Consider the following 27,955-nt stretch of genomic DNA (forward strand, 5'->3'; position numbering starts at 1 on the left):
TACACACCGTGCAGACCTAACTATTACAATGTAACATGTTTAATGTTACAGAGACTTGAAGCAGAAGATCAATCTCTGGATTTCAAGAATTGATAATACACTGGTCAAAGTAGAATCTCGATTTATAGTAAAATCAATATTTATCTCCCGCCCCATTCACCTTGTCTGTCTTCCTTTCTGGCCTAATATCTACGGCTTCTTTTCTGTTGCAGATTGTACATGTTTGTGCTTCTCCCTCCCTTCATTCTCTTTTCATCTTAGAGGCCACGTCTTTCTTAATGTTCACACTTAACAACAACTTTGAGGCAACAGCCATGTCCTCATTTCAGCCAAGGCTACAGCCACCATCACCTTTTTTCCCTTTATAACTATCACCCTCGCATTTGGCAAGGCTTTATTGCTCATATGCTCACCACATTCAGTCTTGTTGTCCAAGGCTATGCACACATTGGTCACTATATCACATTTGCTTCGTTCTGCTCTCTGCCTCCCGCCAAGGCTGTAATCAGTGGCCAAAAGTGTTTATGTGTCTCCTTTTTTTTGATTTTTTTTTTAAACTTCTCTTTTGGCTGAGGCTGCACACATTGACCAGCTACTCAATTAGCTCTCTTATGGTGTTGAACTTTTTGTTTACTGGACTTTGTTTTGCTTCCTTGCTTCTTTCTTCCTGGCATCCCATTTGGGTTTAACTTATAGTTCCTAATAGTTTTACACTCATGTAATGAAATAGCTAATAGCTTACATTGAAAGTTTATGCATTTCTCAATTTTTTTACTACACGGTATTCAGTCAATATATTCGCTGTTTGTACACAATGCAAAAAAACATGTTTATACCCTTGCAATTAAAACCACAATCCTTAAACTCATTGGAGAGCTTTAGTAGCAAACATGGGATACTAAAACTTTGCATTGAAACTCGGACTAATTACTTGTTCTTTCATTATTACAAGCTCTCTATGGCAGCCGGACTCATTACACCTATTCAGTGGGAGAAAAACCACTGGGACACAGTTACAGTCTTTCAATGAGGAGCTAATTAAAAATATATGTCTTTTAAATAAATAATTTTTTGTATTTTTTTTTATAATCTCGCCTTAATTAGACAGCTGAATGCAAAGACGGAGAAATAATTTGCAGGTTTTCTTGCGTGATTGTGTTTTACATCTTTCCAAATTAGCACCTCTCATATTACACTTTTGATGAACTTCTTCTTGCTCCATAACATGTGTTGGCTGAGGTGTGAATCCTTATCTCACATTTTCTGCAAATGGAAATGGTTGGAGAATATGGTTCTTATTCAAATAAATTAGTCTTGTTTTTATTTCCAGCCGTGGATGAGTAAAGAGAATTTTAAATCCAAAATTTTGCTCTGTGTATTCACTTTCTCTCTCTGGGTATCAACACAGGCTCTAATCAGTTTTCACAGCACCACTTCAGTGTTTACACTTGGTTACATCATCGATTCCCCTTTTTTGGCCTCTGTAGTAAATGAGACAAACCTCAAGATACCACAGTGAGGAGCTGTGGAGTGTGAAAACATGAATCTCACCATAGAGATAGTCCTTTAGATTTGAAAATGAGATTATTGGTTTGATAGCAGAATTATTTAACGTTGCCGCATGTACTGCTGCCACTAATTCTCTCAGTATTATACATGATACTAGTTTTGCAGTGGAGCTGTCATAGAAATGTGGTTCATGAGCAGTAAAACAAAAGGCCTAACAGACAGTTCAGTTATTCAAAAGAATTCAAGTATTTTCCGCCTAAATTAGTTTGAACGCTTTACACAAAAGTCAGATAAATTCATATTAAGATTCTGCTGCCATGGTTTTTATGTTCAGTAGGTTTTTGGTAAAGCAGGAGGGTGGGCATTGTCAGTTTCAAGTTGCTTTTCAGTTTTTGTTTTTGGAAAAAGAAATGGTATCATCGTTGTGAAATACTTCTTGTCAAATATAATTTAAAGCAATTGATTTTCCAATTATTACAAATCTAAAACATAACAGACAGATTCCAACTCTCCCTACCTGCTTAACCAGTGCGAAGTCAATGTGGTTCCGGGTGTGGTAGTGAAGAAGTTTTCTGATTGTGAGTGCACGTACAATCCATCGGCATAGTACATTCCTAGCATAAAGTGGTTATAGTAAATTTGGTGTAATGGAAATGAAGGCAAACTTGTCTCAGTTTTGCCTAAATTGACATATTAAGCTAATTAGTCCACTGTCATGGTCAACAAGTGGTATAAGAGTAATTGTCACCATTTACCTCATTTGTGCATACTCTGTAAAAATGACAAGCCATTACATTGCGCTACAACTTCCTTGATGATCGATTGGTTCCTTGGGTTGCTACTACTACTCAAAATGATGGGTGTATAACAATGCTGCAAAGATTTGCAAACTAGCACACTTGATCCATCAGCAAGTCTTAACTTGAAAGTTTCTGAACATTCTGAAAGTACAACCCCTTGAGCAGTGACTTTCTAGGGAATAAAATTGTCTCCTGAGAACTTAAGGTAGACTATGATTCCTTCTGTAAAAATGCATGAAGGCGAACAGAGTTCTATAAGAAAATGCACCTTTAGCATTTTTAAACCCTTGAGAACCTAATCCACAGAAGACATTTTAAGTTATCATAGTGCTAAAACATGTAATTAATAACATTAATGATGGAGCTCTTTTGGTGAGGAGATTCCTTATTTAGCTGGCGTGCATAATACCAGGATCCTGGAAATGAATAGCCTAACTGGAATGTGAAAATGAGCTGTTATAAGGTCACCAAAAATGGGTTCAACGGGACACTGCTGTCAAAGATTGTCTATATGCGGTGAGAGGTATCACTCTTTAACAAATCCGAACAACCAGAGTGAACTGAGTCCCACAGACAAAATTGAGTGAGACCTGTTTAGTAAAACCATCAGCTAATTGTGTATCAGTTAAAGAATCTAAGAAGTGTTTGCATTCTGTCAAAAAAATAAAAGTCTAACTGTAGTTCTGAATCAGGGCCTTCATTAGTCTTTTGAAGCATGTAGCCGTTGGACAATGTATCACAAAGCCAGCAAGCTTTTAATATATAAATACAAACATATCAATCATCATATGATCAAAATTTGTGCAATTAACATTGATCATCTTTGGCACAAACACTTGATAAACAAGAACTAAATAAGCAAATCTATCCATTTTTGAAATGCTTTACAGGAGAGTTCAAAATATTGACACATATATCCTGTATCACAACATAGCCTTAAAATATTGTGATATTATTTATAGGCCATATTGCCCAGGTCTACTTTGTACATAAAAATATGTTTGAATAGCCATGATGTAATGTACTTCCAAACAAAGCAGATGGATATGTTTTGAATTTAATCAAAAAGATAATGATAAGACATTTACAAGGACATCAAAATACCTTCCAGTTTTCCACATCTGCTGTTTCCCCACGCAAACAGGATAACTAGTTGATTTGTAAAACTGGTGCTCTGGCTCTCCGTGCCATCACTAGCCCTTCCTTAAGTTGTTGTTCTGTCTGTTTGGTTTAGATTTAATATATGTACCTTAAGTTCTTAGTAATTTAAATTGTTTTAATGCCGTAATTATGCTGAAATTCTGTTGTTAAAACAGTTGGCGGTGATGCATTTGAGTGGTCTTGCAGATGGTGTAAATTTGACCTAGGTCTTAAAATGCTCTGTCCAGGAAAGAGTGTAAATGCAAGCATATATAATTATACAATTGTTGCCTTTGTAGGCTAGTCTTCATTGACACCCTGCATAAGCCATTTCCTTCCTGTCTTATATGTTCTGTGCCTATGATTTAGAGGTTCTGCCCTGTTCTTCATCTCTGCCGCAGGCCAGCACAGCTTTCAGCCTCTGTGGTGATGAAAGTTTATATTGACCCATAAATTATCTCTACTGCTGTGCTGCATCCAACAAACTGCTCTCAGAAATGATAGACTCTGTTCCTCCTAAGCTGGGGATTCAAAAAAAGACAGAAATTGTGTTTATTTTTTTTAAGCAGCTGCAGACACACTCATACTGTTTTAATTCCTAAAAAATGCCATGTTGGACAAAGTATGTGAATTTGGTTTGTTTTAATACTTTGTTAAAATGATCTAATTTGTTTTCCAGATCGGTGTGAGCATGTATGTCAGAACAAGGCAGGTGGTGCTGGGGTTGGTTAGTTTAATAAACTCTACTATATATTGCTCCCAGATATGACTCTTCACACTTTCTGCGGATTTTTTGCTCCAGTCTATTGCAAAAAACACTATTCACACCACACCAGATGGCAGACTCACATGCACAACTATACTCAACACATAGTGAATGTGATGACAAAAGCCCCTGCAGTATGCTTTTCAACATTGTTTGCCAGTATTTTGGCATGTATTCTATATGGCATCATTGGTTGGGTGTGTTTGAGTCAGATGACAGGCTTCATCGCTTCAAACTCCCCTAAATCAGTATGTATCACCTGTCAGAATCTGTTGCACACAAAAAGAATCAATTGGGAGACTGGGAGAAATCGGGGCTATTCAAAACTAAAATAAAAACTAGGAATTAAACTCTCTCCATTGTGCTCTGTAATGTTAAAGCTTACAGAGTAGCAAGTTAATTATAATGTTCCTTATCAGGTCAAAAAGAAGGGCATGCACAGATTTGCTATGAGATTAGACTATCACTTAATGGACAGCATCTCCTTAAACTAAATTCAGGCAGCCTGCAATATTTATCAGATGTTGGAGTGCCACTGGTATGTTTAGTCCTGATTTATAATCCTGCATTGGCGCAGAGCAGGTTGAGGACTGCTAGCAAATTTGCATTTGTGATCAAGCAAAGTCATTTTCAGTACAACCTCTAGGCACTGCTCTCTATCACAAATGGTATAAGAATTTACATTTTGTGTAGACGTTCAGCTACTGTATACAGAATATCAACTAGGCTGTGTTTGCCATTAAAAAAAAACTTCCTGTAGAAACTTTGTAAAGCTGCTAAATGCAAAGCAAGCTGACCGTTTTAACTTTGTTTAGCTTAGGACCCCTGGCATTATATTAACTAATCACATTTGCAGCACAAGCTTGTCCAAGGCTTCTGTACCAACATTTGATGGTTATCATATGCTTTGAATTTGCTTTATCAAACTTCTGATGAGTAAATGAGAGGAAGACGTATTAATGATGGTAAAAAGCTGAGAACTTGAGAAACAAAGGGATCACCAGGGGAATTTTTCTTTACATTTATCTTTCTTTCATTGGTAATTGATCACCTTCTGGCCAGAGAGCAGTGATTAGGATGTTTTCATCAGGTTGTGTCTGCCCTTGACAACTCCTTTTCTTCTCTCCTCATCTCTCCATCGTTTTCTTTCTTCACTCATCAATTAAGACATTGCTTAATGAGCTTGAAGCACATACTCCATCCACCCTTGATCCTAAAATCAGCGTCAGCCTCGCTTTGTGCCCCTCTGACACATCATCTATACTCTTTGTCCACTTGCCCTCCGCTGTCTCTTACCTGTCTTAAGCTCTGTATCATTAGTCTCTCCATCTTTTACCTTTTGACATTTGTCATTTATTCACTTTCTGGTCTTGACTTGTATTGTCTCACTGTGCCTCATCCTCTTTAAAGTTCCTGACAGTAACACACATTGTAGATTTCAACATTGTATTATTATAAGAAAAAGATGTACAGTGAACAAGCTGCTGGTGCATTACAGACCTCAGTTAACCCTGAAACAGTGTTACTTGTTTTTAGTGTCATTGGTCAGAGATTGATGATGAGCATCACTGCAAAAATTATATTAAGTAATCACTGCAAAAATATAATCAATAACACTTGATGATCCACTCTCTCTTAGCCAGATTCTTAGTTTTTTTTCCTAGTCTGTTGTTAGTAAAATCAGAATTACTTCTCTGAAAGAGGTAATTTCTTTGGTAAGCTCTCTGAGTTTTTTTTTTTTTGATAAAAACATATTGATTGAACACCTGTAGAAGAAGAGGCTTTATACTGTAGATGTGGTTACTTTAGCGTCAGGCTAGATGATGGAATGAGTGACAGGTGTGTGGGATGAATCTAAGGCCAGGTTAGGGTTAGAGGAACAGCATATTTAATGCCCAGATAGGAACAGTTATGTATTCTGTTGTAACTAAAAGTGCTGTTCTAAGTATTTACAACTGGAAGCAGACAACAGGAAGAGTTTACAGCTATGGTAGCAGCTCTGAGAAGCTGTATTTAAGTACATCACGGCTTTAAGCTAAATGCTAACACTAGCATGCTACCATGGAGGTGTAATCTTTCAGCATAGGACATTGGGCTGGGATGCAGAAGGCAGCAGGTTCGAATCCCACCCCACTATGTATGGCCCCACCCAGCCACCAAAGGTGACCCTGGTGCCGTAAAAATGGGAGAGTTGTGGCAGGAAGGGCACCTGGCGTACAAACACATGCCAAATCAACGCGTGGAACATGTGCCACTCTGGTGACCCCTGAAGGGACAAGCTGAAAGCCATTGATCATAGCAAAAAGTGACCAATATCTGTCAAGCTTTGGCAAAACATCTTTTGCTGTAAAAAGGTTGAAAAGACGTATAAATAAACAAAAAACATTTTTAATTGTTTTATGATGCCAAATAATTGTTACCTCTGCTGCTTTCTGTCAGGCTTTGCAGTGAGACTGCATTGTTCATCTATCAGTTATGATGTATTTACCCTTAGGACAGTGACGTCAGCTGTAACTGTTTCATTGGAGTCACCAGCATGTGTGCTGGCTTTGCTTGTCAACACGCTTAAGTTATGGAAGCCAGAGTACGTAAAGACGATGAAACATAACCACATAAATGTAGTTATTTTACCTCAGTGAAATTGAAATGGCAGAAATCCCACCTCCTCTCTCTGTTGCTTGTCCGTAAGTGAAGGCTTTAGTTTGAAGGAAAGTTGCCCTGTCTTCACAGAAGCAGTACGGTTTTTCTTATCTTTCTTATTTCTTTGTTTATATTTGTATATATGGCCCTATATACAGAGCATTTATTTTTATTAATAAGTGTACTTTGAATCAAAAATGAAGAGATTTATTTTCACATGCATAGCAGCACAGCAAGGAAAAGAAATTTGGGTTGTTAATTTTTGTCTTAAATATATGTTCTGTAAAAAGATTAAAAACGTGAATCATCCAGAACACTAGATATAATCGAGATAAAATGTTTTTTTTGTCTATATCGTCTAACCATATTATAAGGCAGCAGGTTTCCTGTTAAATCTCTGTAAGCTGATAAACAGCATAGGGTGAAGAAGCAGAAACTTTACATGCCGTAAAAGTGCTGACAGAGATTATACAGTACCTATTTGTATATATATTCCCCCACAACAACCTGTATTAATACTTTATTAGAATTGTTTACAGATTTAATGTTACCGATTTAGTATTACATATAGTAGTAGTATTGTTGTTTAATGTCATTTGAAGCGACATTTATGTTCACTTCCTGCTCAAGACTTGTTAATTTAAGTCGGCTATTTTCTGTGCTAAATCAAGTAAAAGGTGACACTGACCGGACTCAAGACTGTGTCGGTCAGCTTTAAAAACATGTTGTTTCATCTGGTATCAAAAAAGATTATTTGGGCTATTAACACGCTTTTTTTTATCAGTAGATGGTCACAAAGTATATTTGGCTCACTCTTTAATGCATGTTGTGTTATTTAATTGCTGTATATCTACAAAAAATTGAGTTTCTCTTTGAAAGCCTGTAGCTTAGGGCAGTTAAGAAAAAAAGGACTTGTGTTATTGCTCCATAATTAAAGAGAGAGAAACACTGGAAGGAATAAATAGAGATAGAAGAGAGATGAGAGCACAGAGAGTGAGAAACAGAGTCCATTAGCTGCTATTAATTACCTCTGATTGTTATTCACAGACTAGCTGCTTCTGAGCCTCAGAGAGATCAATCCTCCATTCTGGACTGTTGTCAACACACACACACACACACACACACACACACACACACACACACACACACACACACACACACACACACACACACACAAAATTATTCCTTTGGCCTATCTTGTGTTAACTCTTACATTTTTCAACACATAATATCCTTCTCTGACTTATGAAGAACTTTTCAATGGGTATTAGCATTTGTTCCAGCAAATATGCTGTGTCTTATACACCAGCATAAGGTAATGGCAGAACAGACACAACACCTGCATGCAGAGTAATTATTAGTTATTAATAATTAATGGCACCAATGCCATAAATTATTATCATCATATTATCATTATCTCCTCAGTTCAATAGTGTCTGGTTGCCCTGTCTACAGTTAACTCTCACAAATCTGTGGCCACAGTCCCCACTTACATGTCCCAGAAACGTAAACCAGTTGCATCTTTTATATATTATATGTAAAATTTATTTCACCCTTCTTGAAGATGTTCATGCGAAACACTTTATTTTTTTGACTTTTTCACATTGTTCCCTTAAACACAACTACTGGAGATAAGGAGTGCTTCATTTCGCATTTGTTACTCTAGAGTTACCATTATGTTTCATAGTGAGCATGTGTGGAACGTGTGTTACCGATTGATGTATGAATAGGAGTGCGTGTGTCTCTTTACATATGTGTTGTCTGACCTTGTAAATAATAAGAAACTTTCATGGTCCAACTCCACAATGCAGTACTTCATAGCTCATAGGTGTTTTTTATGTTTTCATCACATACTGATATGTACAATACTTGTAGACAGGAGTCGGCGAATAATTCGGCCTTCTAAATTGTAATTTGAAAGAAATCCCTGTGCAGGTAAATTTCCAATGGGGGCGTCCGTGTAGGTCCCTTCTACACACCATGACTTTAGCTTGTTGCTGTCTAAATTGATCTGCGGAGATGTAATTAAAATTAGGATACCTCCAGTCCCTCTGTAAAGATAGCCTTTGATCTTTTCTATTTTTATTCTCTTTAATTCAATAACATAGGCAGTCAGTATGGGTCAGAAAGTGCAAGGCAATAATCTTTGTGACATTTTACAAGACAGCTGCTTTCAGACAGGTACGTAAGTAAAAGTCCAGGTTTCTCCTGTTGGTTGAAACAACTACTGTATATACAGGCAACGAAACACCATACAAGTCAGTGGCGTGAAGTTGCAAAAGTGTGCTTAAAACCATAGAAGTTTCTGTGAAATGTTCAGTAAGTAAATGATGAATCTAAATTAGTTTTTTTTAAACTTCTAAAGATTTTTACTAAAGTAACAATCCACTTGTTCCATAAAAATCAATGGTCTCATCATACGAATTCTGCGAAGCACATTTGAATCTTTTTCAACATTAAATGTAGATACATTTCCTGATTTGAGCAAACATTAGTTTCACTTAAATGACCTGAGCAATCAATGTGGACCACGCAGTTAGATTTTACATCATACCTTTAATAGAACCCGATCTGAATTCTCTAAAATGGTTTTTACTGAGATAATCCTATATTATTTGCAGGCCAGTCAAAAACTCTGACTTGAATCATATTTAACAGATATAGTAGCCTATGCAAGAATGGATAAGGCAAAGGTCCTATTATTTCGCTCTGTGGTCAATTTGCATTTGCATTGTCTTGTCTTGCCTTGCATTCCATATGGAGTCATTTTGTCATATTTGTATTTTGTCATTTTTGTTTCGGTGTTTATTTCCTGTCTCTTTTTGTTGTATTGCATCTTCGCAGTTTTTAACCATCTCTCTGATGCATCTTTATGCACATTGTTGTCATTGTATTATTAATTTTTGGTTTTGTTTCTCTGTTTGGTCATTTTGCATCTATTTCTTACCTGTTTTTTTTTTTTTTTGTAGTTTTGCTTTGTGATATGGCCATTTTGCATCGTTTGTGTTTATTTTGATTTATTTGAGAAGGCTTGAGACAGTTAGATATGACTATGAGTCCTTTATAGACCACCTATGTAGTATAAGTTTTCATTCCCAACTTCAGTTATGTGTTGTCAGTCCTTCATCTCCAGTATGTCATAAAGACTTACTGTGGAGACCTTAAAGAGGGTGAGTGAAAATTGTAGAGTTAAAATAATGTCTGTTTTTTTTTAATGAAGAATCCCTGTGTCATCTTGTCATAGGTAGCTTTTCATCCTCCGGAATGAGTAACATACGGCAATAATAGGCTGTCACTGACAAAGAAACTGCCACTAAAAGGATATGCTGATATGAGGGGGACAGAAAAAAATGAATCCACTGAGAATAAAATGTCTTTTATGTCTTTTTTACCATTTTACTATGGTATCCCTGTCTCCTTGTCATAACTGGAACTGGTACTAATCAAATGTGTTTCACTGCCAGACAAGTTTTAGCCCTTTGAATCAATTAGGCCTTGTGTCCACCCTGTGCTGCTTTTTAGTGCTTAACAATAGACTTAAGAAATGTTTGTCCCTGCTGTTGCTTTCCGACTATTAAAAAGCAGGTGTGGTGTACTTGCATCAAAAATATGTTCTTACCATGCTGGATGCTGAAGACTTCCACTCTGATGTAAATAAAAACGAAAAAGAAATTGTTGCTTTGAAGTGAGGGCCGTGATGGGGAGGCAGCTTAAACATAGCAGAAAATTAGCCTGCACTCTCTCACAAAGGCTGGCAGAAAACGATGAGAGATTTAAGAGGAAGAAGGGGATGAGAGATGGAGAAAAAGGCGAAGACAAAGAGTTGACAAGAAAAAAGTGGCTCAATGTAGAAGGAGGGACCAAACGGAGACAGTGAAAGGAAAGAGATAAAAGATGAAGATGCTAACTGGCTTGGGTGACAGATGAACAGAGAGATGAATTGATGCACTGTCAAGTGAATGCAAAGAAACTGGAAGAGAGTGGAGTTCGGATCTGTGTGTATGCTAACTGCCTAATCATAAGACAAAGAACCAGTGTAGCTCTGCAGACCTCATCCTGCCATTGCTGTGGGAGCAAAGACATTGTTGCACCTGTGTGCATGTATTGAGTGTGTATGAAAGATAGGAAGTTTAGTCCTGTGGCTGCAAGGCCCTACGTGTTGCTGTCTTGCCCTTATCAGTGACATGCTCACTGATTACCATGATGACCGCTCTTCGATTGGTCCCCAATGATAAATGAGCCTAGGCCCCGTTTCCCCTCATATCCACATACACAAACACACAATTTAGGATCAGTGCATGACTAAGTTGTTCTATTTTCTTATTTTAAAAGAGGAAAAAAATGACCTAACAAGTAAGTCTAAGTGTTGTTTGTTTCTGTGTCTGTCACATAGTTTTAAGGTCCTCCTCGACATTTGGGCCATTTTTCTGTAGCTAAAATTGCTACTTTTCCACTTGACTGCACAGCTCTACAATAGTGAGTGAGCCAGTGAAGGCAGTGGCTGCCAAAATATGGCTAATAAACTGAAAAAAGAAAAGTTAGAAAGATTACACTCTGATGAGATTCTCTTAGGTTTGTGAAACCTCTAGAAAGTTTATATATTTAAATGACTTCTCTACTTTGAATGCTTCAAAAGTGTGCATAGGAAATGACTGTTATTGCTCCAAAATGTGAGAGTTTACTAAATATCTTTTTTTTTTAATGTAACAGATTGCAGCTTGTTTTGCCTCACGGGAATTGTGATTCTTTATGAATCATTAAGGAACACAGAATGACTAAATTAAGGTCTTTGTCCCCAGAAAATGGGAGGATTCTTCCTCAGAAGATAACTTAAAAAAAAGAGAAATCATCAAACTATTCATGAATTCAAGGCACATTTAGTAACAACATACTGCATCTGTTGAACACTGCAACAATATGTTTCCATTATCTGTTATTGGTATTTGTGTAAAGTATTCTCTAGCAACCTGTGTGTTTGGCAGGCTGCTGAGCATCAGATGTAGAGAGATGAGCTGACTGTCTGCTTTGTTTTTCTTTGGTTGTTGCGTGACTCTTGTTTGAGTGCCTCACTCAAAACAAATACATCATGGTCTAATTTTATCCATATTCATTTGTCTGCTTGGTGACTTTGTTATTTTTTGTTGTTTTGGCTTATTTGTATCTGTTAAACTAACAGTGAAAAGAAACCATCCTTACAGTATATGTTGTTGCTTTTCAGGCATACTAACTAGCTTCCTGATACTAGTTCTGACTGATATTACGTATTTTCATCATCATCATCGCAATATGAAAATGCACAGTAAACACATTGCAAAATAGGGAATGAATTGCGAAACAAGAAATCATTCTATTTACATGTGCCATGCATTAACACTCTGCACCCGAACACTTAAACTTTAAGATCATCGCATATGTAACTAATAATTAGGTGTGCAAAAGTAAACATATATTTGGGTATCTCAAAGTAGCAATGAGCAATTTCTTGGCAAGTGATCTAAAAGGATACAGTAGTTTTAGTGCTGACTATGCAGTCTCTCCTGTCTGTGTCTGTTGGCTGGGGTGGGGTGCAGTGCAGCTCCTGTGGACAGCAGTCAGAGAGGCAGCCCAGCTGAGGCGAGAAGTTACTGGAGTTGTTTATACTCGGATTATATGCACAATAGAAATTTGGCCAGTAAAACAATAACACAAGTAGTTAATTAAAAACATATTTTAAACAAACATAAGCATTTCCTGTGGTCTCCCATCCTGCCTTATTATATGTAAACAAGTTTTTTTTTGCTTCACTAATTGATATTAAGATGCTAAAACAAAAAAAGGCTAATTTACCTCATGGTACCTTTAAACTGAACATGGAGTTTTGAAAGAGTGTCTCTCTCTCAGGCAGCAGCACCAACATCTAGACCCTCCCTCTACCAGCTTTACCTGCTCAGCAGTGAATCACATCAGAGAGAGGACAAATGATTAGTTTAGATATATTGGCTGTTTTTATAAGATAATATTCTTCATTGATTTTGAGAAAACTTCTGTCAGATGTTCCACTTAATGGTTCAAAAACAAACTTTGAGCAAAGCAACATGCAAAAAGCTAGTGACAGCTGTATTTTTGATGCAAATCATTATCACTCTGTAAATTAGGTGACCAAAAAACACAATGAATCCACAGCAGTTTAGTGTGGTTTATTGTGTAAAGCAATTAATCACAATGTGTGTGTGTGTGTGTGTGTGTGTGTGTGTGTGTGTGTGTGTTTGAGGTAAGCACAAACAGCCAACAAAGGTCCCGAACAGCTTCTTGTATAATTTCTGTTCAATGCCTATTTATTTTTCCCTCTGTGATTGGTCTCAGTGTGTGCAGATCCACTTACAATCTCAGCAGTTGTGACCTTGCTGAGGTTATAAGTTGACTGCTCAACCCTTTATTCAAAGCCTGTTCTTGTATAATAATGGAGAAACTGCTTGTACAATGAATGATAATTATTTTAAACAACACACACACACACATACTATATACATATACAGTACACACACAACCAGACATCTGGGCACTGATGCGACTCATGGTCCAGTCAGCATCACTCAGCATCATCTGTGCTTGTATTGCCACTTAGTATGCACACACGGTATACTAGGTCCTTGCAGCATGGTCAATATATATATATATTTAAGACTGTTTGACATTGAATTTTCCCCACATGCCCATGACCCTGGAACTACACTAATGCATGCACGCGTGCACGTATAAACATACACATACAAAAACACACACAGACAAACATGTAAAGGCATTCACACACCCATATGCAAGCATACAACAATTGGAATTCAAACAGTGATCTCTGGTGCTTCTGCCTTCTGTCAAAGGAGTGACACACTCACACTACAGTCTCTCTCATACTCTCACTTGCACACACATCAACATTCAGCAGGCCGCTAGACTGTTCTGAGATTTAACCAGTCTTGTCTCTTCTGGTTGGAGTCAGCAGGACTGCCAACCCCTCAAACACGCACACTTGTCTTTTCATAGTTGTGAGGACACTCATTGACATAATGCAGTCCATGGCCCCCTACCCTAACCTTTTACAAGCTAATTCCCTGACCCCAACTAATACTGCTGCTATACTTATTGCTTTACTTCTGACTTACTCACATTCGAACAACAGACACTTGCATGTTTCTATTCATGCAGAAACTTAGAATGCATACACGGACATGTTCTAGAAAGAGAGGAGCTTTTTTGCTGTATTTGATTGACCACCATGAAAAACTGGAATAAACTGCAACACTGTGCATAACTGCTTTACAGGAGATTTCAAAATAAATAGTGCATATGTGCTGTGCATGAAAACAATTAAATGCAGTCTGGTGCATGAACAGCCAGGATGGACACATGATCTTAAGCTGCATGGAGTCTGTCTTGACCGACTCTGACTTGGAAAAGTCACGAAAAAGCATAAATTGGCTTTAACTCTAACCCAAATCTAATTGTAGCCCTATCGCTGAAACCAATTGTTCACTGACAAAAAGCCTTTGAAGGTGTGAAGAGCAAAAGAGACCAAACCTAAAATGTCTTTTTAAGGATGTTTTTTAACTACAATTTGTCCACACAATCATAGAAAGACGTACATAAATACTCAAAATGAGACTCAGGTGTGTTAATATGCACTTAGAAACATATCTTCTCCTCTGACTTATAACGACACTGTAAGGTGGCTGTATAAATGCCAAAACTTTAAATGTGTAGATTCAGTTAAACTTTCCTATTAATATAAGACGTATTAAGCATTTTAAGTATTTTGCTGACATTCTGACTCAGTATCACATTCGGTGAGAGAGCAGTCTCGCAGTGAGTCCCACTTAAAAGAAGCTTGCTGTTGGGACAAAGCCAGTTTTTCCTCTTTCAATTCTTTGTACTTTTATCCCTGCTGTTGTCATCACCAAATATTTAGCCATTTCAAGGAGCTCACCACAGCCAGGTAGCTGGGAAATAATGAATGTCATTTTCAACTTTGTTGTGGATTTTCTGTACATTAAGCCAGGAAAGCCAGAATCTTTGTTTGTTTGTTTTTTAAAGTTTGATATTATTTTAAATTGCACATTTTCAGGAACTTAGCCAATGGTGTTTTTCTTGATTGGAATTAAGGTGTAAGTGAAAAAGCAAACTATTTTCTTTTAATAATCGAGAAAAATAAATGTAATGTTCCTTAGCATTTTTGCTAGTCTTACTGGGTGCAACATTGGCTTGTTACTAGATAATGCAAGATACCTCCCTATGTCTTAACTGTTGGGGTTGCAGATGTCATCTTGTGAGGTTTGTAGCCTGTTTACCTGTGTTTGCTTCACTGTTTAGAATGAATCATCTGTCCATTTCTGCTTCAATTAAATCAAATTAAGTAACAGTAACAAAAGGCACTTTTCAGCCATCAAGATGGTACTCATGTCCCCTCAACAGTTTGCATGATGTGTCATCAATTTCACATTCTGTATAGATAAACACTGTATTCAATTAGAAATGTTAAATCTCAATTTTATGAAACCAGATCACTACTGGAAGGATTGTGAGCGGTCACTTGTACTTTGATGTGTGAGAAGTGTAGTCCAGCAAAGTGTCAGTATGTTAACATTGCACTTACCCGTCTGTGCCTGTGTGTTTCTGTGCAACCAAGTGATACTGCGTCATAGATGGTTTAAATCACTTAATCTCAAAACATAAATAATACTGGAAGCAAACTGTGCTCAAGAAAAATTTCATATTGCCTTCAGTCAGTCATAACTCAAAATGTAAATCTTTTTTGAGACTTCGGTTGGAAGAAGGCATAGCTGAACATTTTGATGTGAAATGCATATTTGAAAGGGGAAACTTATCGGCGTGAAATCAGTTAATGTTTTGTTGTTTATTACACTACCGCAGAGGGTCAATATCTCTGACGACTTCAACCACTCTAGATATAACAAATATCAAAAACCCGTTGAGCTAAAAGCTTAAAAGCTTATTTTCGTTTTTTTAAACAAAGTTTAAAGAGTGATGCATTTATAGTTTGAAAAAAGATAAAAGTGAGAAGTTTTTTTCTCCTTTTTTCTGTGGGGAAAAGCAATGTCACACATTTGTAAAATAAATGTAGATCATCATCAAAAGGAAAATCACAATTAAATGTTTTATGTTTGTATTGCTAAAACTATGGAACATGCAGTCCATTAAAAAGTGTTGATAAAAAGAAATCTAAAACATGAAAGATGTGTGATGCCCAGCAATCGTAATGACGCTAATAATTATTTTAATAATAATCATAAAAGAATCCACCTAGCTGTAAGCACTGTGACTGTGTGGTGTGTAATGCATAAATTAATCTGTCTCAACACATAAAATATTGTAAAACTACATCATCAAATTTAGTTTCTTGATCTCTCTCTGCTCTCTTTTCTCTTTATATTCGTATTTTTCTATCTCTCTGCCTCTCTCTGCCCCTTTTCCGTCTCCCCTTTCTTCTTCCTGTTCCGCCTTAGCCTCCCTAACACCAATTATACTGTGTCAAATCCATGCATGTCAGTTTCCAGATCCCTAATCATCCCTTCTCTCTTTCATCTACAAATCCTTTGTTCCTTCCTCCTCCCTTTTTTCCCTTCTCTGTAACCTTTCTTCTTCCCTCCTCACCCTACACCAGCCCATCCTCTTCGTCGTTTCATTTATCTAATCACATTTACCCCTCCAATCTCTGATTGTTTTATTTCCTGTTTCAATTTTATACAACTCTGTCCTCTCAATTATGACCTTCTTTCCCTGGATTTGGTGGCTGTTTTCCATAATGGTTTTCATGTCAAAATAAGCCCTCAAGTCGCTCAGTAGAACTTCTAGGTCAGACCTTGTCATGCCATTTTCTGTAAAAAATCTTGTTTACCTTGCTGATGTGTTGGAGAGCAACTGGTCTGTCTGTCGCCTGCAGCTCTCTAACATCTCTCTTTAGATTTTCTTTTTGATCTTTCCTCTGCTGCAGGAGGGATTTAAGAAAAATGCTATACACTCGAGTATTGCGATATTATGTTTTGTGATATTTTATTGATTCTCAAAAACAATAAAGATTTTTAAATAATAGTTTTTATGCAAAGGTTTGTGGAAATATGGTTCATTTTGTGTTGTATTTAAACCCCCTGCTTCTAGATGACGGTGTTGGCAGCAACTTTTCTCTCCTGCTCCAACTATCAGCAGGAAGCAGTGAAAGGGAAACACAGCTAACGTTAGATCTAGCAAACCGAGTAATGTAAGAGTATAGAAGCAATGTAAATGCCAGTTCTCTGACATTACCACTGATTGCTGAATTGCTCTGTTAATTTCTCTGTTCACTTCATTCAGGACTTTACAAATATTTTTCTAAAAAAAGAAATTGGTATCATCTGCAAATAATAAGCACTTAAACACTTTTGCTACTGTACATAGATAAATGGATAGATAGTTTATTAATCCCTGGAGGGATATTTTTGTGTTACAGTGGGTATTACGCATAATAATACAGTATATATACAAAGTAATAAGTTATCATTAAATCAATTAAAAAAATACTAATATACTGTACATTGTGCAATTTAGGGTGGTGAACAGTCCTAAAAAGCCAGAGATATGTTGCTGTATTATCCATTGAAATGAATTAGTGCAGGCTGTATACTGTTTGTACTTGTGCATATGCAGAAACAGTGGGTGTTATGTTGTGATGAAATGATGAAGGTCTGTCTCCAGACACAGCAGAGAATCATTGTACATCCCCCCCAAGATCATTCATTTACAAATTAAATAGCTTGGATCCTTGTGGCACTTAACAATTCACCGTTGCAAGTTCTGAATCAGAATTTTGGTATCTATTATCGAGCTCTTACCTTTTTGTTAAATTATACCCTCCCAACAACACATCACAAACATCTCTGTCCTCAAGACGAAAAACAAAGTTTCTGTAATCAGCTGAGAGGGGGGCTGTCAGACACAGTATATTTTTATTTATTGTTGCGTTACCTGAGAAATTAAAAACTGGATTTCTGTGATCAGTTAAAGCAGCATCCGAATGTGTGTGTGTGTGCAGTTTGTTTCAAAAATATTTTTTTATTCACTTAATTTGCAGAATACTGCAAGCATGGTGACTTTTTAAATGTATATAAACGTTTGTCTTTGCTTAGACTGGACAAAAGTAGTGTTGTGATGTTAGATGGTATGGTTGAGACACACCAAGCTGACCCTCGACCATTGGCAGGCAACATGCCATCGTGGTGGATCAGTCAGCCTGGTCTTCGTTGGCACTAGTTAGACCTCTGTTGGCAGCTTTTGGGCCAATTTGACACGATAATCTGCATTGGCGCATCGGTGAGTGAGACCACTCTGATTGGCTGTTCAGCTTAGCGAATCAGTGCAAAAGAAGAGACCATGATAATAAGAATGACAGCAAAATTCGTACTGGTGTTGGACCTTCTTATTAGACATATCCTTGATCCGAGATAATTGTAAGCTGAATGTAGTGTAGTGTATAGTACATATGCAGTCCCAGTTCTTCTGCTTTCTCTTCCTCTGACTCAAGCAATCTTTGCTGTCTGTCCCAGAACCCGTTGTCGGCTCAGACAAAGGCAGACATGAGCCGACACAGCAGGTGGTCCTTGTTGGTGCTACTTCTTTGACATCAGCTTGCTATGTCATAGGCATTGTGTGGCTGTGAATCCACTGTTCTGATTGCCTAAAAAAGTTATATTTTTTTTCTACATGGAACACAACCAATTATTATGACAGACTTGGAACAATTATGCCATAAATAATGGGCTACAATTGCACCAGAAGGGATACAAACACTGCTCAGAGGGTAGTCGGAGAGGTTAGAGAATGGTAGGACATAAAAAGAAAGCATTTCATAAATTAATTTTGTGGATACAAACTTTTACAAGGATCGAAATATATGTACCACAAGTTAAATTCCTATGAATCTGTAGAGCAATTTTAGCTATTTTCACGCTGTATTTTCAAGGATTAAGGCGACATCTTTGTGCCACACTGCGCTGTATAAGGTAGAGACCTGACATAGGTCGGGTTTGTTGACATACAGTACATATCACTGAGAGTGGAGCCAGTAAAGTGACCATGTTGGTGCCAGCAAATGGAAAAAGGTGATCTGGGGGAGACAGGTGCAGCATTTTGGTGACATGTTAGTTACTGTGAATGCTGTGGTTGTTTCTCCTCCAGTGAACTTCATTATCATAATAATAGGTCAGCCTAATCGTAATATACCTGATCTCAGTCTAAAAACGGCTTATAACTACTTCACAATAAAAGCCCCTGGTTTACTGGGGTAATTATTTTAATGTGAAGCAGCAGAGAGACATTGATCATCTTTTATTTGTTTATTTGTAGTTATGGATTTTCGGATTCTTATTTTTTTTTGGAATCAGAACTAGATTCAATACCTTTTAATGTCAGATATTGGCTGATACTGATGCAAGTACTTGTATTTACCTACAGAAAAATTCATGAAGTTCATGAAATATGTATCTGCCATCTGACACATTTTGACACACTATATTTTTCATGATTGAAATGTTGGCGGTTGAAAAATATCAAGTTTTAATCGCTTAAAAAGTTTTAAAATATTACCTTTATTAGCTTGAATGATTTATATGAATGAAATAATAACTGGCAGAATAGGACTTCTCAAACTGACGTTATTGGATCCTCTAGAGAACACGTATATGTCTTATGTTTAAGGCAGTATGGTACTAGTGGACCACCATGTCAAACTGATAAGGCAGTTTATATATATATATATATATATTTTTTTTTTTTTTTTAACAATTGCTGATGTAGTGTTAAGCACTGATGGGCTATATCATTGTCAGATGTTGCACTAAAGGAAGATGTTTAACTGCCATTGGATAAACAGACAGATAATCCAGCGATGTTACAGATTACATGTCTAAAAAGGGCTTCTGTCTCCCCCACCCTTGTCTGTTTCTCTGCCAGAAAAGACACATATGGGAAGGTGTGTGTGTGTTGTGACTGTAGTAGCAGGGGGGCAGGGCTAAGAGAGGGAGAGATGGAGAAAGGGCGAGGGAGGTAGGGGGAGGGGTTTGTTTATTTCTGTTATGTTTTTTTTATGGTAACTGCACCTCCTGAGCCTGCAGGAAAAAGGAAAGCAGAGAGACGGGGAGAGAGAGCGAGAGAGTGACAGGGACGGATATGTAGCACGAGAGAAGATGGTTAGCAGTATGAGCAGCAGTCGAAACATGGGAGATAAACACAGCAAAGGAGAGAGTAATGGATGGACGCATGGACAGATAGAGGAAGAGAGCGTGTCAGTCCGCCGCTCGTCGGCCAAACAATGAATGTGCTGTGGTCGCTGCCGGCAACGCATCGTCACGGCAACCGGAGCCAGAGGGGTGCGCACAGAGTGAGAATGGAGAGAAAGAGAGAAGGACTGGGGGAGGAGGAGAGATAGAGAGAGGGAGATTTTGTCCTCCCTTAATACATAGATCCTTCCTCTGTGTGTGTTTACATGTGTGTGTGGTTGTTCTCTCTGCTTGATCATGTGTGTCTGTGTGTGGTCGGTGTGTGTTAGCAGCCAGTTGTCTGACACCATGATCTTCTCTAACCACATAGGTGAATACAAGAAGGATGAGCTACTGGAGGCAGCGAGGTGAGTACCAGACTCTGCATGCTCTTTGTTTTCCTTTCATCTTTTTTTTCTCCTCTCTTACTCTTTTATTTCATTATGCTTATTCCTACGTGACAATCTTTCACATTTTTCCCCATTTTCTTCATTGTCCTCGTTCACCTGTTCAGTCCTTTTCACCTTGTTTCCTTGCTTACTCTGCTCCTCCCCTGTTTGTTTCCCTCCTGTTTCTTCTCTTCACTTACTTCCACCTTTCCTTATCTTGTGTTTAATTTTTTTCCTCCTCAGTGATTTTTTTTCCTCCTGTTTGTCTTGATTTTCCTTTGTTTTCCATTTCCTCCCTCTTCACTCTCTTTCTTTCTTCTCTGATCCAGTTCTTTCTGTTTCCTGTCCATGTTTCTTATCCTCTACTTCCTTGTTTCTTGCTTTCTCTCAGCTCCTCATTTATTACTCATTTATTGTCTATTCCTCTCTCATATTTCCTCCTTTACCCCTCTTGATTTCTCTTCTTGCTCCATTTGTATTCTCTCCTTTAATATCATATTTTGCTCCTCTGGTCTTCATCACTTTTTGGTTCTTTGTGTTTTCTTTGTTTTGTTGTTTCCTCCTTACCTTTTGAATTCCAGCATTTGCTGCTTTCTTCAATTCTCAACTAGTTTTCACTCTCAAATTTTGCCACTCTCTCTCTCTCTCCCTATTTCAAACTGGTTATCAGTTCCTTCTTTACCTCAATCACAGCCTACACACAGCTCCAAGAGTTCCCTCACTAAATAGGTGTTTTTAGATCCAGAGTGCTCAGTATATGTTGGCCCTGGACATTTTGGAGGCATGTTCTCATTGCAGGCTGTGCATGTAGACAGTGTGTTTGTGTATGCATGTGTCTTTGTGTGTGTTTCTGTGCCTTGTATGTGGAAATGGCATAGCTTTCATTTGGGATTTTGTGTGGGTGGCTGAGTGCTCAGTGCCTCAACTACCTCCCTCCCTCTCTCATTCTACCCCTCTATCTCTATCTCTGTCGCTCTCCCTCTCTCTTCCAACAACACTCACACACACACACACACACACACACACACACACACACACACACACACACACACACACACACACATACACGAGGAGGCAGCTGGCCTAGCATTGCACTACCCCAGTGTATTATGGGGTCATCAAGCTGTTTATGTGTGAACTATGAACCCAGTGTGCCTGTCTCACAGCTGAGCTGTTGAATGGTTCATTACAGTGTAATTTTTCAGAGTAATATTATAACAACTTTCCTCTCTTATTTTCATAATTGTGTTTGTATTCTGTTTGGTTAAACTCCTACACATGGCTTAAGGGGTATTGTTGTTTTATTGCTTTCCTTTTTTTGGTTATTTATTTATTTTTTGTGGCCCAGATCAAATTTTAATGTTCACAGAAGTAAATGCAGAGACAATCCGAACCATTGGAGCATTTTAGAATGTACCCAGCTTAATTTAGAGGTACTCTCTGTTCACCAGCTAGTTATTATGTAATACACACTATACACAGTAGCACTAGAGTGCTACAAGTGACTTTTCATACTTGATCACTTGAAAATAATATAAAAGTAAATAAGTAAGTAATATGAAAGTGCCTTTCAGTCTTTGGAAAGGCCTTTATAAGATAAAAGTTGAGATGTGAGAAGGAATTAAGACCCTTTCACACCTATAGAGATTATAACTATTCCACCATAGCTGTGAGCATTATCCACTATCACTCAGTTTTCACTGTAGATAAATTGCTTGAGACCTTCATGGCATTTACAGAAACTGTTATTGACTGTACCTTTTTAACTTTTTTTTGAGACAGAATCAAGACATGATAATTGTGTGTTGACTCCATAACATATTTGTATATGTTATGGAGAGACCCTGAAGCTGATGCATTAGTCCGACTTAATCGGACTGGTCTGATATTTTTGAAATATGTTTTTTAGCCTTCTTCCTAAGACTTACAGAAGATAAGTAGATTAATGCAGCTTAGATGTCTGTTTGATAAATGTTAAATCTGTCTGTTGTATAAATAAAAATTTATATGCTCCACAACATATGTAACTTAAATTATGTCCATGCTTTTTACAAATGATATATGAAAGCTATTGAATTGGGTATTTTAGAGCAAAAAAAAATCTTTTTAGACAGTTAAGAAGATCAATCTAGCATTGAACAGAATACTGTCATCTTGTAAAAACAGCATTAGGTGTCCTAGTAAGGTGTCATGTACATTATGTACGACCAGAACAGCTTCAGTGCACTGTGACATTTGTTTGAAGTTTCTGGAACTCTGCTGAAAAGGATGGAAAACCGTTCTTTAAAATTATTTTCTCTCATATGATGTGTTGATGATAGTGTTGGAGAGCACTAATAGTGAAGGCCATAGCATATGATTCACATCATTTTCCTGCTCATCTAACCAATCAGTGGTTTGGTGAGCTACTAATGCTGTATGGATTGGGTACATTGTCATTGTGTTTCTCCACTTATTCATTCTGCTTTTCCTTTAATATATATATATATACTTATTAGTGTTAGATGGTGTATAAAGACTAGAAAAAAAAAAAAACAATGTACCAATGGCAAGATGCAAATGGTCATCAAGGTACAGTGAGCACTAACAATAACAACTCCATTGGAATAACTTTGTAGCAGACTTTATATTCAGCAATGCTTTCATACACTTCATTGATGAACCGTCAGCTAAAACCTGGTCTAGTGTGTGGAGGTTGTATTAGAAGATGAGATTTTAACCGCGGCCTGCCACTTCCTATTTTTTAATGCTTGAGGTCAATGGTGAAGTTCACTTTTAGCGCAACACTGCAGTCAAACCTCTCCTTTAAAGCCAAAACACATCTGGATGACCAATGTACTGTCTTGCTTTGACATGAGTATCATATCTAGCTCATTAACGTCTAGGTTTGATATCAGCACAGGTAACTGTTACATAAAAAAATGTTAAAAACATCCATTTAAAAAACATGTTTAAATTACAGCTTTTGTTAATAAATCAGGAAGTCTGGATGTAAAATTCTTTCTCAGCCATAGTCAGAAGGAAGAAGAGGCTCAACCGAAAAAGTAAAACAGAGATTGAGGATAGGGAACACAGAAGAACTGAAGAATAATGCTTTTCTTTCCATCTGACAGCTCCTTTCTTTATGGCTGTCATGGGAATGTTGGATTGGCTGCAGCCTTGGCAACACTTCCCAGTGGTCATCCAATGTCAGGCAGTAAGCCCACAAACCAGGAAGCACAGATCAACAACATAAAACAATCTTAACTCCTATGTAGCTAAATGGTATTCTCTAAAGTATTATTACAGTCATACATGGAATGTACATGAAGATACGCACACGCATGCGCACACACACACACACACACACACTTCAATTCGTCCTCCAAACATTTGTTTTTGTTGGTTTGCATCTCCAGATAAAATTTCTCAGTCTTCCCCTCCAGTCTCAGGCTACTTATCTCATTCTTCCTTATGTCCCAGCTCCATGCTCTCCTGCTGAGCAGCAGTAGTAATGCTTTATGGTGGTGGATGTTTCGTATCTAACGTGTGTGGTTGTGTATGTACATTTGCAGGAGTGGAAACGAGGAGAAGCTAATGGCCTTGCTCACTCCGCTCAACGTCAACTGCCATGCGAGTGACGGCCGCAAGGTAAGAGCAAAGAAACACACAAACATACACACACACACACACACACACACACACACACACACACACACACACACACACACACACATATATAGGCACACACAGTAACAACCTCATCACTGGCACTTTCTGTATTACCGCACCTCAGGAAAGTCATTAGGGTTAAAAAAACAATCCATCTGGTGCTTATAGGTTTACGTTTTATTTCTACCAGGAAAGTGAAATATATGTTGTTATTGGCAGCTGTGGACCTGAGTTGTACCAAGTAATCCGAGCAATCTTCAGCAGGCATTAGCTGCCTTTCTTGGCTGTCACTCATTAAAATGATGGAGACACAAACCCTTTACTGAATAAACTAGCACTCCTATTGAAGAATAGCAGTGCAGGGCAGTGTGCAAAGCACTGTCAAACTCAGGGACCTCTAGCCAGTGTCCCTGAGACCAAAAATATACAAAATAAATAGTCATTGTTTTGAAGAGGAGAAGTTGTTAGGAGGCATTTGTATTTGATGCAAGAGATTTGAGTATAGCTTTAACTTTGAAATAGGTCAATATCCTCTTCTTCTATTTGACTAGCCCCTAAAAACATGGGTGAAGTTTTGCTGTGACTCATCTTCACTACTAAATGAACAGTAATCAGAGTTAAAATTTAGGAAAAAACACATTTTGATGTTATTTGTGAGAACCTCAAAATGCAGCTAATCTGCTTCAAATGGATGTGAATATGATTCAGTTAGCTTTAAAACATTAAAAATAATACATTTTTCTTTATGACGCATTTATGTCATATCACATTTTGAGACGTTAGGCAAAATAGAAATAATTTCAGTTTTAGAGAATTTTAAGTGTGAGTAAATTCCCAATGCTGTTAAGCACAAAACTGAGTAATGTTAGACGCTTTGTAAATCTAAACCACCATAATTTACAGGTTCTGAGTTACTTGTGCTGGTCACATCTATGTTATATGGAGTGTGTAATCTAGGTGTAATTACCTTTATGCTGTATGCTTGAATGATTGCAGAGTTAGATCAGAGTTTAACACTCTGCTAATGTTGCACTTGAAAATTAATTCTGGTCTCATTAGATTGCAAAGTGTAAAGTGAGACTTTAGGGCTTGAAAAATGCTGGGCATGCTAAATGAAATGCCAGCTAACCCACAAGTACATTGGCCAACAGAGGAAAGTGTTGTATTACATCGTGTTCACTTAATAGAAATTATTTTGTCGTCACAGCATCCCTTCATGCATCCTCAGGGAGTCCTGAGCCTTAGGTTGAGCTCTGCTCACACACAGCAGTACGTCTGGCTTGTGACTGATTAGTTCTTCGGATGAATGGCTAGGAGGAAAAACAGACTCTCTCTACTCTTGTATTTTCTAGCTTTAGCTGAAGTTGTCCCTGTAGTCCTCCATATCAATGCTTTTCGACCTGACAGAAGTGAAGATTGCTGCTGAGGCTGCTGTTCACTGTGAGCAGAGCTATAAGCCCCTCTGGTGGCCGTAGGCCAATCAGGTTTGAGGTCCTTCTTGAGTTCTTGAGGGTGTTGATAGGGGCTTTACCATTTATAACTCTTTAAATTAGTATGCATGTCAGAATAGGAAACCATCTGAAAAAGTATTTAGATTAATTTGAAATGTAACTCCACAATAAAAACTCAAACCAGTCATTTTTAAGCAACTTGATGGCAGAAGACATTTGGTGTCTTGGGGTTTGTAAAAGCAATATATCACAGAGAGGTAGTTTTGTCCAAGTGATCTTATTTGTTAGCGATATTGTAATAAAAAAGACAACTGTAAGTTATTGCCCACTGTATTTTGTAGGTTGCTATGACAACTGTTTGAACAACTAGGGACCCAAAGGGAGCCTTTAACTCTCTACTGTAACTGTCATATAAATTCTACCACAGCTTTGAGGAGGCTCTTTCCTATAATTATGGGTACTTCAGTGTTGATGATGCTCAGCAGCATGTATTCATCATTTCACCGTCATACCCATAATTGTAAGACAACATCCTTCATCTATTATCTGTGCAGGTGGCCTGCTGGGGATGCGATACCCAGAGGGAAAACCATGTAATTTGATATTCTGTGGAGATGCAGGGGACAAACACAACTCATTGAGAAATGTTGAAATTTAGGAGTTTATGTGAAGATGAATGTAGCTGTGTCTTGAATATAAACATTTTGTAGAGACATATTCTGATTTACCTCTCTTGCACAGTTTGTGTTTGCAATGCTTGTTTAATTTTCAGACTGAAGGCAGTCATGCACAGTAGATGAAATATATTTTCATGCCAGTGCAGTTTATCCTCATTATGGTCTTAAGTAATTTAATGGGGTGATGGGGATTTACTGAGTGACTTCTTCATAACTATAGATATTAGAAATTAAAGGACAGCTGAACTATGCTCTGTACGGTCCCTGAATGCCTCTCTACGGATTGATTACAGGGATGTGGGCCCTGACCATGTACTGTAGGAAGGCACTTCGAATGACATAAGCATTTGCCAATTACATTCACAGTGTTTTGTAATGATGCTCAATAATGATCAATTTATTATTTTTTAAATTTAAAACCCAAAGGGGACCCAAAGGGAGCCTTTAACTAACTATATCTACTGATGGTAACTGTCATAAATTCTACTACAGCTTGTAGACATGTTAGCATGTCCATACATAAAACTGGCAATGCAACTGTTTTCACAGCACCAAACGTTTAAGCAGGTGGGCATTGTAAAGACTCTTTTGAAGTGATTTTAAAGGGGAAATTAGGTAGTTTAATCCACTGTGAAGGTCCTGGTGACAGTGGGACTGTTTTTGGTTAACATCATCTTTTCTGTAGCCAGAATAATTTCATGCAGCTGAACTTTGATGCACTGCCCAAGAATTATTGTTGGTTCATTGTTTATGCAGAGCGTGAAAGTCACTGACTGGCTCGAAACTCAGTTCATTCAGCAACCCTTGAATTGAAGTTTATTTTACTAAGTTTTATTTTATTATTTTATCAGACAGACCGCTGTTATAGATTAGTCTCGGAAAATTAGAACTGTTTCCTTTTATCAAGCAGGAAAAACGTGGTAGCAGGACATCTTTCAAGTTGATTTGGCGTGAATGATACTGCACATCCTGCGAGGTGACTATTTTGCATGAAAACATTGATGCAGAAACTATTTATTGTCTAGCATAAAAAGTATTTTCACTGGGTAAAGGCATAGTCAGAGATTAGAAACTTGAACAGTTTTCACTATACTTACATTAGGTTTTGCAACCTTTGACATTATTTGACATCTCTTGGCCACAAACAGAATTTACACCAATGACTACATTTAAACTGCATTTCTATATTATTATTATATACATGTAATATACCATTTAGTTTTTGTAATAATGTAATAACTCAAATGGAGATGCACAACCTATGAAGGAGTAATTAATTGTTGACTGACATAATGAGCGTTACACTAATGATAATCACTGACAAAATAGAGCGTGACAGAATAATGACAATGATGATCGAATAATTATGCCTGTCTTAAACTTAGACAGGAGACACATCCTTTTTTTACACACACACACACACACACACACACACACACACACACACACACACACACACACACAGATAAAGACACACAGCCTGAGCACCAGTGCACTGAAAAGCTCTGCCTATACACAGTACGCAACAGAAGAAATGATCAAACAGGATGGAGAAAGAAAGAGAAAACAACCATGTGGAATTTTTTGACCTTATAGTTTTGGATTCAAACAATTTTTTTCCTGGATTGGAGTATTTCATGTTAACGGAACTC

At 37.6% G+C, this 27,955-nt stretch overlaps 1 protein-coding gene across 4 annotated transcripts in view; it reads left to right on the forward strand.

Moving 5' to 3' along the window:
• The window catches only part of LOC137103699 (poly [ADP-ribose] polymerase tankyrase-1), an 81,520-nt gene that overhangs the window by 9,752 nt on the left and 43,813 nt on the right, over positions 1–27,955 (forward strand). For 3 of the 4 annotated variants that reach the window (XM_067484293.1, XM_067484292.1, XM_067484294.1), the window contains 2 exons: positions 20,467–20,503; positions 24,079–24,154. In XM_067484293.1, the coding sequence (XP_067340394.1) occupies positions 20,467–20,503; positions 24,079–24,154 (113 nt within the window). Of the gene's footprint in view, positions 1–19,963; positions 20,247–20,466; positions 20,504–24,078; positions 24,155–27,955 lie in introns of those variants that run through there. The other variant, XM_067484295.1, reaches the window with a different exon arrangement.

This window comes from Channa argus, chromosome 18 (genome assembly GCF_033026475.1).
Source record: "Channa argus isolate prfri chromosome 18, Channa argus male v1.0, whole genome shotgun sequence".
Classification (NCBI taxonomy): Eukaryota; Metazoa; Chordata; class Actinopteri; order Anabantiformes; family Channidae; genus Channa; species Channa argus.